The 16,968-nt window shown below is 33.5% G+C and overlaps 1 protein-coding gene across 1 annotated transcript; it reads right to left on the minus strand.

Moving 5' to 3' along the window:
- Positions 1 to 1,288: 1,288 nt before the first annotated feature.
- LOC141492652 (olfactory receptor 7D4-like) lies at positions 1,289 to 2,227 on the minus strand. The gene has a single exon (XM_074193212.1). The coding sequence runs from the start codon at positions 2,225 to 2,227 to the stop codon at positions 1,289 to 1,291; it is 939 nt and encodes a 312-aa protein (XP_074049313.1).
- Between the last annotated feature and the right edge of the window lie 14,741 nt (positions 2,228 to 16,968).

Here is a 16,968-nt window from a genome sequence, read left to right on the forward strand (position 1 = left end):
TTTCTTTCCTTACTATAGGTCAGGTCATAAAATATTTCACAATTTAGGAGATTACTTTCATTGAGAATATTTGCCTTCATAGGAGTGAAAAAATGCAGGAACTAAGGACAGATCTTCCATTTCCAAGTACAGAAATGATAAAATTGAGTAATAAAGATATTAGATCTCTTTGTCAAAGGGACAGCTTTTAAATGTGAGATTGAGAATGAAATTTTGTTTTTGTGTCTTGATTTATATGATTTTTTTCACCTGAAAATATTTTTGTGTGAATAGGAGGTATTGACCTAGATGTAATGATGGTCCCAGCACTAATAAAAAAGTGAAGATATTATAGTCAATAAGAACAGATTGAAGCAATAATAGAGAAAGCCTGAGATTCATCACCCAACATTTATTAAGGACTCACTATGTACCTGGGTCTCTGCTTAATTTTTTTTTAAGATTTTTCAAGGCAATGAGGTTAAGTGGCTTGCCCAAGGTCACACGGCTAGGTAATTATTAAGTGTCTGAGGTCGGATTTGAATCCAGGTATTCCTGACTCCAAGGCTGGTGCTGTAACCACTGTGCAACCTAGCTGCCCCAGTCTCTGCTTAATTTTAATGAATACAAAATTAAACAAAAAAGAACAGTCACTGATATCAAGGATCTTACCACCTACTGGAAGAGATTATGTGAACATTCATGCATACTTGTATGCATGCATACATAAATACAAACTATATATGGAACATTTAACAGTAATAAAAATTAAGAGAAAGAAGGGACTAGATATGAGATATTTTTAAAATGCTTCAAGTATAAATGATTTTTTTTTTTATTTGAGACTTAAAGGAAAGAAATGAATTCATTAGTTGTACCTTAATAGAAGGAGGATTTTAGATCTGAGGAATTGTCTTGGAAAATGCCAATATCCAAGAAATGGAGGTTCTCAAATTTCCTTTGACAGGAAAGTAAGAACTGAGCTAATAATTTGGAATGGAGAAGGGTTTTATAATATTGGGTAAGTAGAAAAGAATTGGGAGATGAGCGGATTTGAATGTCAAATGGAATTTTGTATTTGATTTTAGAGTCAAAAAAAATCCCATCATTCATTGATTAGGCTGTATGTCAGGAACAAAACCAGGATTTTAGGTAATGACTCTCTAATGGCTAAATTTTAGTGAGTCTTTAATGACTAAATTGAGGATAGATATAAAATGGGAACAAATTTAGAAGTTCAACATTTTTGCTTCCCAATAATTCTCCCAGAAGTACCTGCTTCTTATCATAATACCAGGAGTCATCCCCATCACTGAGAAGAGGTTTTTTTGCTCATGAATCTACTAAGGGAAGCTTTTATGTCCTTATTTCTTAGTGTATAGATAAAGGGGTTCAACATGGGGGTGACCACAGCATATATAGCAGAAACAACTGTGCTCTTCCAGGAAGTGTTGGTAAATGAAGAGGTCATATAAACTCCAAGTATTGTGCCATAAAATAATGAAACAACACAGAGGTGAGATCCACAGGTAGAAAAGGCTTTATACTTACCCTGAGTAGATGGGATTTTTATAATTGAAGAGGCAATCTGAACATAAGAGTAAAGGATTGCCATGACAGGGATAAAACCCAGCAGTCCAGAAGTAAAATAGAGCAAGATATAATTGATGAAAGTGTCAGAACAAGAAAGCTTCATAATCTCAGGAAGATCACAAAAGAAGTGATGAATCTGCTGGTTCATACAAAAGGAGAGACGTGTTACCATTATACTGAGAAGAAAGGCATTTAGAAATGCTATTGTCCAGGACAGTATCACTAGCAAGCCACAGAAGCAAGAGCTCATCATTACTGCATAGTGTAGAGGGTGACATATAGCCACAAAATGGTCATAGGCCATTGAAGTGAGGAGGAAATGATCTATGCCGGCAAAAAGTACGAAGAAGAACATCTGGGTAAGACAGTCAGCATAGGGGATGGCCTTGTTTAATGTCCTGAAGCTCGCCAGCATCTTTGGGACTGTGGTGGTCACCACACAGGTATCCACAAAGGACAAATTGGAAAGTAAGAAGTACATGGGGGTGTGGAGATGAGAGTCAGATCCTACTGCAAACATGATGAGCAGATTTCCAACAACTGTGACCAAGTACATGCTCAAAAACAGTCCAAAGAGAATACTTTCCTGAGTTGGTTCCTCAGAAAATAACAGGAGAATGAAGTCAGTGAATTGTGTCTGGTTTTCCTGTACCATGGGGCTGACTTTTCTACTGGGAAAGAGACATAAGAGGAAGATGAGATGAAAATAAATTTATCTTTGTACATCGAAGAGAGGAAACTCTAATTTTCCTTTGACAGGAAGCATTTGTATTTCTTATCTCTGTCTCTGAATGTCTATGAAATGCCACCTCCAATTTACTTTAAGCATCAAAACCATAAATCGGAGGGATAAAAAATGACATCCTGGGTATTATAGTTATATTCTCACAGGCATCCAGTTTGACTGGAATTATTTGGGTCTTAAACTCTTTAACTGAAATTATAAAAATCATACAGAAATAGCAGGGATCTTATAGGACACCTAGAGCAAAACTTAATTGCACAAAAAGTCTAGGCAGAAAAATATAGCTAGCCAGTGAACATCTTAACTTTTTTTGGAATAGTTCCATGGAAAGTAACTTATCTTTCTTAGGTAACCCATTTCATTTTGGGTTTGGTCTCACCTTTCCTGTTGGGCTAAAATATGACTTTTCAAGTTCTGACTACTACACTCATTCTACTTTTTGAGATATTGAGAATGAACCTCTTTTCTCTGCCCCATAACATTTTTTAAATATGTGAAGTAAGTACATATTGCATAAGATCCAGTAATTCGAATTGTTTCAGCTGATTCTAATTAGGCCCTTCACCATGCTACATCTTATGTCTTGCATTCTTTATAAATATTCAATGATTTTTTCTAAATTATAGTACACAAAATTTCACATGGTGTCAGACTATGATAAAAGACAATGGCTTGTTCATCTCCATTTTAATAGCAACATTTCTGTCATTGCAGATTACATTTTCTTTAAAGTTATTTTCTCTACCATATCTCTGTTATCTTGTACAGAATTGGCAATCCACTGGAAACCTCTTTATCATTTTCAAAAAGTATTGGGCTTGTGCTTTGGGAGAAGGTATCCTGTGAGGCTTCTGTGCTTTACATGTTCAGGTATAAATTTACTCGGCATGGCTGGAAGTAAGGCTTAACATTTTGTAATTTGGGAATCTTCCTAATGTTACTCTGTGACAGCCTAAGGCTCTCTATATAAACACTTACCTCTTTCATGGTTTGATGCTCCAACATGCTCAAAAGGGTTTTAGGATCTCAAAGAAATAACACCTTCCAGTTTTCAATCCTAATATCCTGTCCCATATTTCAGAGAGTTTGGAAATTCTACACCCATTCCAACTGAAAGTATGTTTTAAATGCCATCCATATGATGCATGAAGTTGTTTCATGCAAGTTATTGGCTCTGGTTAACAAAATTGTAAATGGAATATATATGCACAATTAAATGGGACTAGTCAGGCTATGAAGGCATTTATTAAGAGAATGGAGGCTGGTCCAAAACTCTGAGGTAGAGGTAACAAATTTAAATAAATGCAGGACTATCTGGAAGTTTCTTTATATTAGAAGAAAAGTTAGAAATGAGCTGAGTGAAAGAGACAGAATTTCCTGAAGATGCATTCCTCTGAGAATTCCATAAGCACTGGAACCAATCAAATAAAAGCACCTACTGTGCTTTTCCAACCGGGCAACATAGCCAATAAGTATTAAAAGTTTTTCATGTGACACAGAATTTTCTAAGAGCTGGGAATACAAATTCTAAAGATTAGTGAGGTGAAGGTGTCAATTGAAGACAATGGTGACATAGCCTAGAAATTCAGATGTACAGATAGGACAAAATTAAAGAATGACATAGTGGATCTCTTGTCCAAAATGTGGAATTCCCTGAAGAAACTGACCAAGGGGGAAAGGAAAATGGTGGGGGAATGATGTCTGATGATGATCAATTCTCAGGCCCTTTCTTCAAGACTTTAAAATGGATAGAGTCAGAAAGAATAGTTTGGCAATGAAAGATTTTTTAATGCAAGAGAAGTCCTTTTCCAGCTGTTCCTTGAAGATCTACCATGACAATGAACTCACCACCCCCAATAGTACCTATTCCACCTTTGGAAAGCTCTAAGTGTAAGAAGATTACTGGTTTCTTTGTGTCCTAGAAACAAATCTAAATTTGTCTTTTTATGCAATGTACTCTCTAGGCTGCAAAAGATAGTGTCATTTCTCTTCTAAACACTTCAAACTTTTCAAGATAGCTACGAAAAAAGAAGTAGGGGCACAAGACATGTGTATTATAAAACAGATACATTAATTCCCAAAAGAGAGCATACTTGCAGAGTTAAAGAAAAAAAAGAGCTTCTTCCTCACTTTGAGATAGAGGGGTTAGTAAGTAGCCAGAGTAGACATGATAGAATTGAAGGGTAACAAGAGAGAAGAATGTCCTAGAGAGAATATCAAGTCCAAGCTGAAGGAGGTCTGTACTGATTCATACTTAGCTTATCCTCTAATAGGATTCTCATCTGTTTGCCACATGTGTAGGATATACTCTAGGGCTCTTCTGCTAACCCAAACTCACACCAGGAGATAATGTATATAGAGTTCTACAAGTATTTTGCCTTCAAACTTCTAGGATGTACCCATGACATGTTAGAGGATCATTTTCTAATATTCATTTTCTTTAGTAATTCATATTTTTTAAGTTTTTACAAGGCAGTGGCATTAATTGACTTGTCCAAGGTCACAAAGCTTGGTAATTATTATATGTCATAAAATGAATTTCAGTTTAGGTCTTCCTAACTCCAGGACCTGATCTTTGTGATTCCTTTGTGATTTTGAGTTAATTTCAATCAGACAGACAATTGATTCCCAAAATACTAACAGTTTGTATAATATAATGCATACCTCCTAAAAACAAAAAAAAAAAGCCATGATATACCCTCCCCACAGAGAATATGCAGGTGAAAGTAGCATCAAATCTGTACTTGTTTCAAAAGAGTATCACAGTTTGTCAAAGTCCTTTTCTTAAAGGTCTTTTTTTCTCCTTTCTTAGAACCCCTCATTAAATTCTTCCTAAACCTCATGTTATTTCTGCATTGCTTCTTATGTAGCTCTTACACGGTAATTATTAGGAAGCTTTTCCTTCATTCATGTATACATATTTTTTTACAATTTCCTTGTATTTCCTTTACACTTGTTTTCTGAGTTCAAGCAAAAATGCATTTAATCCTTTTCATTACAATCCTTCAAATACCTGAAGGCAGCTAGAACACCCTTCACACATCATGAAACTGCATATCCCATGCATATCCCCTCTTAGCTATTCATTAAAACCCTCATAGTTTTTTATAAGAGTCAGTCTCTCTTTTCCTTCCTCTCCAAAATTCAACAGTCTCCTCATTTGTGGAGCAGATAAATACAATCATTAATAGACAATTGATGAATCTCTAACTTGCAGTATGTTTGCAGTTTAAACCATTAAAATACCTGATACAGAACACCTGGTTCATCTGAATTACTGTAGAACTCAAAAAATACTGGGAACTTTTGCTTCATTAATTTTTATTTCTTTCATAAGCACCTTCAGCAAAAGTCTAAGAATGTAGAGGAATTGAGTGAGGATTAGATGATGAGAAGGGAAGAAAGATCAAAAAAGGGAAGAAAATATAACAGAATGGGGAAAATGGGACTAGAATTTCATATCATCTAGTTGAGGCTCTATGAGATACAATAAGGGAAAAGAAAAAGAGACAAAATGAATCAGGTGGATAAGAGATGACAAAAGCAATAGACCTTTCCTAAGAATAGTAGGTAGATAATACTAAGAAATGATGACTTTCAATGAAATAAGTGCCCATGAGTTATTAAGTAAATCTGAGGAATATGCTTAAGCATTGCAGTAATAGCTCATACTTCAATCAAAAACCCAGCCTTCAGTGATTTTCAGAGATCTGTATATACAGGTAATATAGATATCTCCAATTTGTATAAAAAGGGTCTTTTTAATCTGCATACTCTGCATATGGAAGTAGGGACATAACCCATCTAACATTACTAGGAATTCCATTGGTACTTCTGAGTGTTATCAATCCAGTTCCTTGGTTTATACCTGGTGCAACTAGATTGGAAATGAATAGATTTATACCTCTTCTATTATGACAAAATCAATAGTTTATCTAATTAAAATGATCTTTAGTTTACTAAAATTTCTGGAATGATGATCTCATTTGATTTTCAAAAGCACATTAGTAAGTAAATAAGGGATTTTTATTCTCTACTTTGTGATTCATAGTCCCCCCATATATAACATTGAAACTATTATAAATAATTGCAAAAATGAAACTTGAACCTGACTCAGAATATAAGGTTTATTCTATTTCTTTTGGTTTTCTTCCATACGTGGATATCAGATGAACACTGAAATTTCAAGTAAACCCTTAAGTGAATTAAGTGTTCTTGATCATTCACATAGATGTTCCTGTGATTTGAGGTTTGTTAGCTGTGGGAGATTATCCTTGAACTTCTGAGCAACAACTGACTCCTCTTTTTCCTTATGCCCCTGCTGCTCTTTTCCTCACTACTTTCCCAGCATTTCCCACCTCCAATCACTTACTGAACATCTCCAAGGACATAGGTTTAATTCACTCTATCTGAGTTTTGGACAGGCAACTGGAAGGCAGAAACTCTGGATCCAAGAAAGTGTGGAGCTTTTCAGTTTGTTGGGAGGACCAATATAACACCTTGCTGATCTGAGAAAACTAAGTTATGGTCTTTGGGAGGAAAGGAAGATATTTAAATTTTCTATTGCCTAAGAGCACTATCCCCCAATCTCTTCATTAGCCATTCAATATTAATTATAGTTCCAATAAGTGGCCCCTGTCCCTTATGGGCTAGGAAATATTGGCAGAATATTTCTTTACAGTGAGAACTGTACAACATTCCTGAGAAGTTAGCAAACACTGGGGACCTTGAGCAAGAAAGGATTTAAGATATTTTTCAGGCTAATATTAATCATCTATTTTCTTTACCACAAAGAAATCACCTTCTCTCTGGTCATCATCTTTTAGTTTTGAGATTGCAAGGAAAAGTTTGCTTCTTCTGACCCAGAGCCATTCTTTTCATAGATTAACTTTATTTTATTCTTACTCTCTTTTTTGGGTTCAAATAGAATGAATCTAATGACTTCCACATGAGATAATTTCAAGCTGATAAAGTTAGTTTTCATTTAGATATTTTTCTCCAGATCATTATCTCCACATCTTTTATTGGTCCTCATTTATTAGCATATTATGTATTGCCTTGTAAACATTGTACATAAAAAATTTACTTTTGAGATCTAGTCTAAAACCTAGCATTTTTTCTTATGAAATTTCATCCAATTACATTTGTTTCATTAATATAGCTTTTAAATGTCCTTTAAATTATATTAATATTGAAGCCTGCATGTGGTGCAGTGAATTGAGTCATTAGGACTTGATATCAAATATATCCTCAGATCTAGCTATATTATCTTGGGCAAGCCACTTAATCCCACTTCCTTCCAAAAAACAAAAAAATTCATCAATATTTTGTTAATGATAGCATTAAGTTTAAACTCAACTAATGAAACTTGTTGAATAGATTCTCTAATTGATTTAATTGAAAAATTTGTGGTGCTTTCAAATTTATAATTTTATGAACTAAAAAGAAACATAAAGTCTGTTGTACCCAAAAAGCATACATAATTACTTAAAAGAATGCAGTGGAATATCATTTTAATGGTGTTGATATGCCAATTACTAATACCCTATAAATAAATTTATTTCTATAGATGAAACATCTTTATTATTTTAGTAATTTCAAGATCTCTTTTTAAAGAGTATTGTATAAAGGAAATGGTGTTTGTTTTAATTAGGAAATTTTGCGTTTTGAATATTGCCTTCTACAATGTTCTCAATGCATGCATCAAAAAATGTTTGACAATAAATCATACATTACATAGATTTATTCAGGATTATATATATATATATATATATATATATATATATATATATATATATATTTATACATATAGAGAGATGGATAGATATGTATATATCTAAAGAAATTCTTGTTATCTTTTGGCTTATTATTATATTGTTTAATAGAGAGGCATACTTAAGTTGGATGAAAACACACAGATACGTTGTTAGGGCATGGAGTCAAATTATGCATCATCTTAAGGAAAAGGAAAAGCAAACAGGGTTACCTTCTCTGATTCCATACCATGTAACAACCAAAATAGTCCTGGTTTAAAGAAATGAGAAAGGAAACTACATCTTAGTAAAAGATATTCTAGACAATGGGGCAGATGAATCATTTTCTATATGAGGAATTAAATTTAAGGTAAAGAAGTACAGACATGATATTTAGTTAACAAGTGAATATTGTGTCCATCAGATTCTGAAGGGATTTTTATTTTTTTGTTTTTTTCTTTCTCTGAATGGGGATACATTATCAATTGCCAGTCTAATAGTCTTTCCCTAACTCTCTGAACTGCTTGAAGGAATTGTATCCATGAAGGCTGATCAACTCACAATGTTGTTAATATGTGAAATGTTCCCTTTATTCTGCTCCCTTTGTTCAACATCATATCTTGTCATTCATTCCTTACTTATCTAGAATTCAATCATTTATCTTTTCTTATAGAACTATAATATTCAAATACCATAAACATCCAACCATTCTCCAATGGATGGGCATCCACTCAAATTCGATTTCTTTTCCACTACAAGAAGAACTGCTATGAATATTTGAAAATATGTGGGTCTTTCCCCATTTCTTATGATTTCTTCTGGGTATAGACTTAGTATTAGAATTGCTGACTCACAGGGTATGATTAGTTTTAATGCTTTTTCTGTATAGCTCCATTTTGCATTCATGAATGGTTGGATCATTTCTCAACTCCACCAGCAAAATATGTAACCTGCAATCCTCTCACAATTTCTCCAACATTGATCATTTTCCCTTTTTGTCACCTTAGCCAAGCTGATAAGCGTGCAATTACATCTCAAAGGTATTTTAATTTGCATTTCTCTATTCAATAATGATTTGGTACTATTTTTCATATGATTATATAAAACTTTAATTTCTTCCTTGGAAAACTGGCTATTCATATTCTGTGAGTATTTATCAACTGGTGTTCAACTATAATCTTATAAATTTGATACAATTCTCTATATATTTTAGAAATTAGACCTTGATCAGAACCTGTGGCTTTGAAGATGTTTTGTCAGTTTTATGTTTTCTTCTAATTGTGGCACCATTAATTTTGACTGATGTAAAATCGTTTTAATTTAATAGAGTTAAAAGCATTTATTTTGAAATTTGGAGTATATTCTATTTCTTGCTTGGTCATAAATTTCTCACTTTCCATAGATTTGAAAGATAGAATATTTCTCGGTCTATTAATGTATCTATGGTGTTGAATTTTATACTTTGGCCATTTTTGACCTAAATTTGGTATGGGATGTGAGATGTGGGACTTTGGCTAGTTTTTGCTATACTCTTTTCCAGTTTTTCTAATAAGTTCTTTCAAAAATTGAGTTTTTGTTCTAGAAATTAATGTATTTGGATTTGTCAAACACTGTATTACTTTACTCATTTATCGTTACCTTTGAACCAATCCTTATCCAATTATGAACTATTCTATGTCTTAACCCATACCAGCCTGTTTTGCTGATTGCTGTTTTGTAGTATAGTTTTAGATCTGTTAGAACTAGGCCAATTTCCTACTTTTTTCCCATAAGTTCCCTTAATATAATTTGACCTTTCACAGCTCCAGATGAATTTTGGTTCTATATTTTTTCCAAATCAATAAAATCATTATTTGATCTTTAATTTCTATGGCTCTGAATAGGTAAATTAATTGGGGTAGAATTGTCATTTTCATTATATTAGCATTAGATCTGCCTTTACTTGGGTGAGAAGTGCATTGTACCTGTCCATACAGTGTTGGGGTTTGCTTTGGGCGGTAGATTCCCAAGCATTTAATGTTGCTTACCATTATTTTGTTGCTGTTGTTGTTGTTTTGTTTTATTGCAAGGCATTGCAGTGAAGTGACTTGCCCAAGGTCACAAAGCTAAGTAATTATTAAATATCTGAGACTAGATTTGTACACAGGTCCTACTGACCCCATGGCCAGTGCTCTAATCACTACACCAACTAGCTGACCCTGTTGACAGTTACTTTAAATGGAATTTCTCTTGCTTCATTTTGTTCTTGGGCTTTGTTAGTCATATGTAGAAATGCTGATAAATTCTGTGGTTTTATTTTATATACTGCTGCTTTGCTGAATTTGTTAATTGATTCAAGTAGTTTTTTAGATGATTTTCTTGGATTCTCTAAGAATACCACCATATCATTTTCAAAGGGTGAATGCTTTGCTTCTTCATGGAATATTCTGATTCTTTTATTTCTTTTTCTTCTTTTATTGCTAAAGCTTACATTTCTAATACTACATTGAATAGGAATGTTTCTCTTCATTTTTATAACTTGTTGTACAGTGTAAATTCTCCAGCCTTCTGGTTTTGATTTATAAAATGAGTATAATGACAACTTAAAATAATATCATAATGGGGTGGCTAGGTGGTGTAGGGATAAAGCACCGGCCTTGGAGTCAGGAGTACCTGGGTTCAAATCCGGTCTCAGACACTTAATAATTACCTACCTGTGTGGCGTTGGGCAAGCCACTTAACCCCATTTGCCTTGCAAAAACCTAAAAAATGAAATAAAATAAAATAAAATAAAATAAATAAAATAAAATAAAATAAATCATACCTGGAAAGCATTTTGCAACAGTTAAAGTATTTTTCACACATTCTTTCATCTTTATTTGAAGATTTTTCTATTGAAGAATATTTTGCTTGTCAGGGAGCTGTTAAATTAACCATTGTGGGTTTTTCAGCATATTTTTCCCCAACAGGTGATTTAATCCTTATTTTCATTGGTATTTAATTTCTAATATGTGAATGTCTGCATATTGTCTCAGGTATTTTTTTATTATTATATTCAGATTTTTCTTGATGTGTTTTTCTTGGGTGTTCTATAATTTTTTATTTAAAATATCAGATGACAAATAAAATTTATTATTAACAGAAAAAATGGATCCTGAATAAATGATTTGTAGATTTTAATTAAAAGTCTAGAATTATAGCCAAGTTCAAAAATCAAAGTAACTTCATCCTTCCCTATATTCTTCCCAGAAAATTATTTTTTAATGGAAATAATACATATAGGCTGCACTGATGTCACTCATTGATGTCACTAGGGGTTATTTTTAAAGTTCAGTACAATTTCTTGAATGTTTTTTACAGTTAGTAAAAAAGATTTCTGATTCTTGCTATATTTCTATGTTCCCTCCAATATTTTCCTTCTTGTGTTTTAAATTTTGAATTGTTATAAAAGTTTTCTAATGTTTAGTGCATTTTAGTTTTTTTAATTCAAATTTTACTCAAGTCTATTGCTTTTAATATTCATTTCCCCTTCTGTGTCTCCCTCTCTTCTTTACCCTCAAATCCACTGAGAAGGCAAGGGAAAAAACATCTTTCAGATATATGTAGGCATAGAAAATATGGAGATATATGTTGTATTGACATTGCTCAAATTTCTCTTGTATCCTTTTTACCTCGAAGAATCTTCCCACACAAGAGTGAAGATCTTTTAAAGGGGAAAAATATAAATTAGGAAAACCAAATATTAAGTGGAAATGAATTTGAGTATATAAGCAACACTCTAATAACTTAGATTTTATCTCCTCCAAAGATTGACAGATTTATTCACCTCTCCCTTGGGGTTCAAATGAAATACTTCTTTGTAAATTTGCATTATACTCAAATAATTGTTTTGTAATTTTTCTTTGTATTGACTGGTGGAAATTCAGCATTGGTGTTGGGAGAAGTGTTTGCCATAGTTTTCTTATTAATTCTACTCTGGCAAATTTGAAATCTCTGTTTGATAATGAAGGTTGAGTTGAGATTTAAGACTTTCACTCATACAATCAGATATATTTTGTCAATTTCTGAACAACCTGATGTGTTTGCATGTTTGGGTTTTGAATGAAGGCTTTTCTATATTTATTATAATTATATGTCTTTTGTCTAGTGTGTATCCTTTGGTTTTTTTAATTGGATTTTTAGCTTTGAATAATCATTTTCCATATTCATTGCATGTATAAACTATTTGATGCATGGTTATTTGAGTTTACCTGAAGGTTTTTCCAAGTTAATTGTATGTATAAGACTTTTATCTAAAGTGAATCCTCTGACAATTCATAAGGTTTGATATTTGATTAAAGGTTCTTACATATTTGTGTATCTATAAGGCTTCTCTTCAATGAGAATCTTCTGTCATGGGAGAAGATTTGAACTATAAATATATACTTTCCCACATTCAATACATTTGTAAACCTTTTCATCAGTTATTGATGTATTTTTTTTGTTCTTCACCAAGTCTATGACATCAGGGACAATGATGAGGAGAGAAGAACTATAGAAAAGAGTATAGAAAAACACGTATGTGTTTATATTTAGAGGTATTTAGAGTGCTTTAAGGTATTGGATAGATTTTAAAATATTTACGAGATACCTTTTTTCCTATGAATTGTTTTCTGTATGCTGTGTAGGAGGTTGTGTACTATATAAATAGAGATTTGAACGCTTTAATCAAGCAATAATACCAAATCTGTGAAAGCTGATTTAATGAGTGAGGACCCTTGATTAAATTCTTATCACTATAAATGATTGATTTTAGAGCTTTGAACAGCCAATGGCAGGGTCACTTCTGCTACCAGTGAACATTAGCTAGAGGGCCTCCACTCTTCTTTAATCTTTTCTTGGTGATCAAGCCCCTTGTAGAAGAGATGAGTATAATACATGAAAATTACAATTTACTTTTATATCACCAGTTCAAACAAGTGATCATATTATGACAACTAGACATGATGGGTGGATTATACCATGTCATCCTGCCTTTCCTAAGAAGTAACCTATCCATCTTATGAACATTTATTCAGTGGAAATTACTCCGCTATATATGACATTGCTGTTTAATGAAGGAACTGAACTGCCAATAAATGGCATCATTCTTGGTATAAATTAACCCAGAATTCATGGCATAAATTTAATAAAATAAATATAATACACAATAGAATTTTGTTAGAGAAAAATATGCTGGTTGGTTCCCTTTATTTTCTTCTGTATTTAAAGGCAGGCAGAAGCTTTAATTTTGTTGTCATTCCCCAAAAAGGCTTGAATGTTTTAGAATAATTTCTGCACATTTGTAATTGGCCACCAGAGGCACTGAATCTAATTTTAAATACTTATGAATTTCTTTGCATAAGTACCTTTCCAACACCTTCTTCAGGGCACATAAGACTTCTTTATTTCTGAGACTGTAGATGATAGGATTGAGCTTGGGAATGAGAATGGTATATGTGGTGGATAAGAACTTGTCCTGACCTGGAGTATGATTGGACCTTGGTTTCATATATGGAAAGATAGATGGACAATAGTATATGATAACCACAACCAGGTGGGAGGAACAAGTGGAGAAATTTTCTGGGTCTCCATGGATTTAATGTGAAACACATTTCAGAGAATCTCATCTATAAGACGCAAGAATGATGCAGAAAGGAAGTAGTAGGAATAAGACAGCAAATATACTTCTCCTTCATACTGTGATGTGTCAACACAGGAAAGTTTCATTAAGGCTGTAATTTCACAGAAAAAGTAGTCATTAATTCTTGCACAGAAAGGGAATTTCAATGTATAGGTTTTGTGAATTGTAGAATTTATGAATACCCAAAGTCAGCTTCCAGCAACCACATGGACACTGATTTGATGGTTCATGAGCATTGGATAATGACTGGACAGCAAATGACTACTTAGCAATCATAGGACATGAGAGAAAGAAGAGGATATTCAATACCGACAAAGATGAGAGAGGGGAAGATTTGGAAGCCACAGCCTGTAAAAGTAATGGATTTCTTGGCAGATGGATTTCCTGCCATTGTGAGAAAATTGTTGGAGATGTGCAAGATATGTGTAAAAAGAGATGGTTGAGAAGGAAGAAATTGGATTGTAGAGTCGAAAAAACTTTCATTTAATATATTTAGAAAAGTAAAGTATAAAAAATCTCCTTGTTTTCAATTTCTATTCAGTATTTTCATTCTATTCTTTCAGGAATTGCAGCAAATTTCCCTCTTCTCTCATGTTTTGCTTTCATTTTTTTTGTCAGGCAATGGGAGGGAGTGATTAAGTGACTTTTCCAAAGTCATATGTCTATATAATTAACAAGTGTCTGAAGCTGCACTTGAACCCAGCTCCTCCTGACTCCATGGCCTTTGAAATATCTACCGTGCCTCCTAGTTGGCCCCTCATATTTCTTCAAATATATGAAGACAGCTAACCCCATATTATATGTATTTTCTCTCCTATTGGTTAAGAAACATTAATTCCTTCACCCTTCACTATCATAGATACTCTGCTTGCATCCTCTCTAGATTATCTATGTCCTTTCTACATTGGGGTACACAGAACTAAAGATAAAATTTCACAAATTTATCGTTTGCTTTAGGATGATCAGCTTCCTCTTTTTGGAATGTAGTTAGTTTCCTTTAGGTTGTTTTGTGTGTCATACCCTACTGACTCAAATTGATTTTGCATTTCTTAAGAATAATAGTACTGTCTATGGGAGAAGATGTTCTGGGGAGGGCTTGTGTTTGTTTTTATTTTCTTCTTTAATTACACAAAGCTCCTTAGTGAATAGGATATATTTTCTTGTATTTGTTAAACCTGTGCTGCTCAGAATCCCCTCTGATAGCCTTGGGATGACTGCATGAAAGTCACCTATTTCATTACCTTTCCATCTTTTCACCTCAAAGAGCATGCTTAGTTTTGCTTGGCATTTGATTCTTGGTTGTAATCTAAGTTCTTTTATGCTCCAGAATATCATATTTCAGGTCCTTCAAAGTATTTTAATTAATTTATTTTCATCCATATGGACATATACATCATTAAATTACAAAATTTCCTTCCACCCTCCCTTCCCACCACCCTCCCCTCAAGGACAAGCATTCAGCTTGAAATTGTACGCATAAATATTTTGGATTGTCTTTGTATGTCTGTGTGTTTGTCTGTGTGTGTGTTTGTGTGTGTGTATGTGTGTGTGCGCGTGTGTATACATTTTGTTTCTCTTCTTCTGCTTGTGGATACCATTGTCTATAGCCAACAAAATATGTTTATCCTAATTCTCTGAATTGCTGAGAGGAGCTGCATCCATTAAGATTGCTCATCTCTCAGTTTTGTTGTTAAGAGTAAATTGTTTTCTTGGTTCTCCTCCCTTCACTTAGCATCAGATCCCATAAGTCATTTCATGCTTTCCTACAGTGCTACCTTTGCTGGTTTCTTACTGAACAATAATATTTATGTACCATAGCTTGTTTGGCCATTCCCCAATTGATGGGTACAGTTCATTGATTCTTTTAATGATGATTCTGCCAAGTCCTGGGAAATCCTGCCTACTTGTTCTTTGAACTGCTTCTTTCTGGCAGCCTGAAGGATTTTCTCCTTCATCTGATAGTTCTCAAATATGGGTATAATATTCCTTAGCATTTTCATTTTGGGATACATTTCAGGAACTAATTAGGGAATCTTTTCAATGATTATTTTACTCTTTGCTTCTAGCATTTCAGAGCAGAAATCCTAGCATTCAGATAGTGCAAAATTTTTTAAATTTTCTATCCTGGATCTGTTTTTCAGGTCAGATATCCCCCCCAAGGAGGTATTTTCATTTGCATGAGTCTCCTCTGTACCAGTCTATTCAAGGAATTATTTTCTTACCTTAGCTTTTAGATATATGTCCTTGTAAATTAGATAAATTCTATTTTATGTTTGACCAATAGCATTTTCAAAGTATTTATTCTTGCTTTCAAATTTTAAGCTTCATTTTGCTTGATGCTGAATTCCTCTTTTACTTCTTGCACTGAAGACCATGTAATACTCTCCACTGAAGAATGACATGCAATACGTTTTTTCTGCCATCTTTTTCTAAGATGAGGCCCTACCTGTTCTTATCTACAGGTTGATGTCTATAGTTCTCTCTCAATTTGCTTATTCATTATTATTTTCCTTCTCTGAGCACATTTCCAAGCTGCTTATTTTGAAGGACATATTATTCACTCCCAGATTTTCCACATTAATAACTATATAGGCTTGCTCATAGTGTTGGGCTATCCAGGTCAATCATGCCAAATGAACAGGGTTCTGAGGTACCTGTGTTTGAGTATTCCCAACTGGCCTACTTTGCTATTGTTCTGCTGACACAGGACACCTGGGCCTCGCAATGAAGATGCCTCCTACAGATCTCTCCAGGTCATTCCTCTCACCATTTTGTACATCCAGTCCTTCCACTAAAGAGTTGCATGGCTGAGCATATACCTTCTCCATTTGAGCTAGACCTGGTGGGAAAATTTTCCTATATATTCTTTTGAGAGTTTTGCCATTCTACAATTTATTTAGAGATTTGATAAAGAAATTTCTAGCTTTTTCTATATCATAGCTCCATCCTTTGCTCTACCATGCACCTTTATTCTGGTACATGGATGTTTTAATAGAATATTATTTTACATGAAAAAATATTACAATACTATTTTACAAATCCAGCTTCTTTTTATTCTGGCCATCATTTATAGGAGCATATTTTAGTAATGGATTTTATCCTACCAATTATCATGGAAACACTGGAGATCAAATTTATCTTTTTGAATTACTACCTCCCATTGATCTTGCAGGTCACCAATAGTTTTTCAGTTTTGAACTGACATCTGAAGAAATTATTTTTATTCTTTCTTGAGTAAATCTGTGAAATTCTAAGTG

Source organism: Macrotis lagotis, chromosome 1 (assembly GCF_037893015.1).
Source record: "Macrotis lagotis isolate mMagLag1 chromosome 1, bilby.v1.9.chrom.fasta, whole genome shotgun sequence".
Taxonomy (NCBI): domain Eukaryota; kingdom Metazoa; phylum Chordata; class Mammalia; order Peramelemorphia; family Peramelidae; genus Macrotis; species Macrotis lagotis.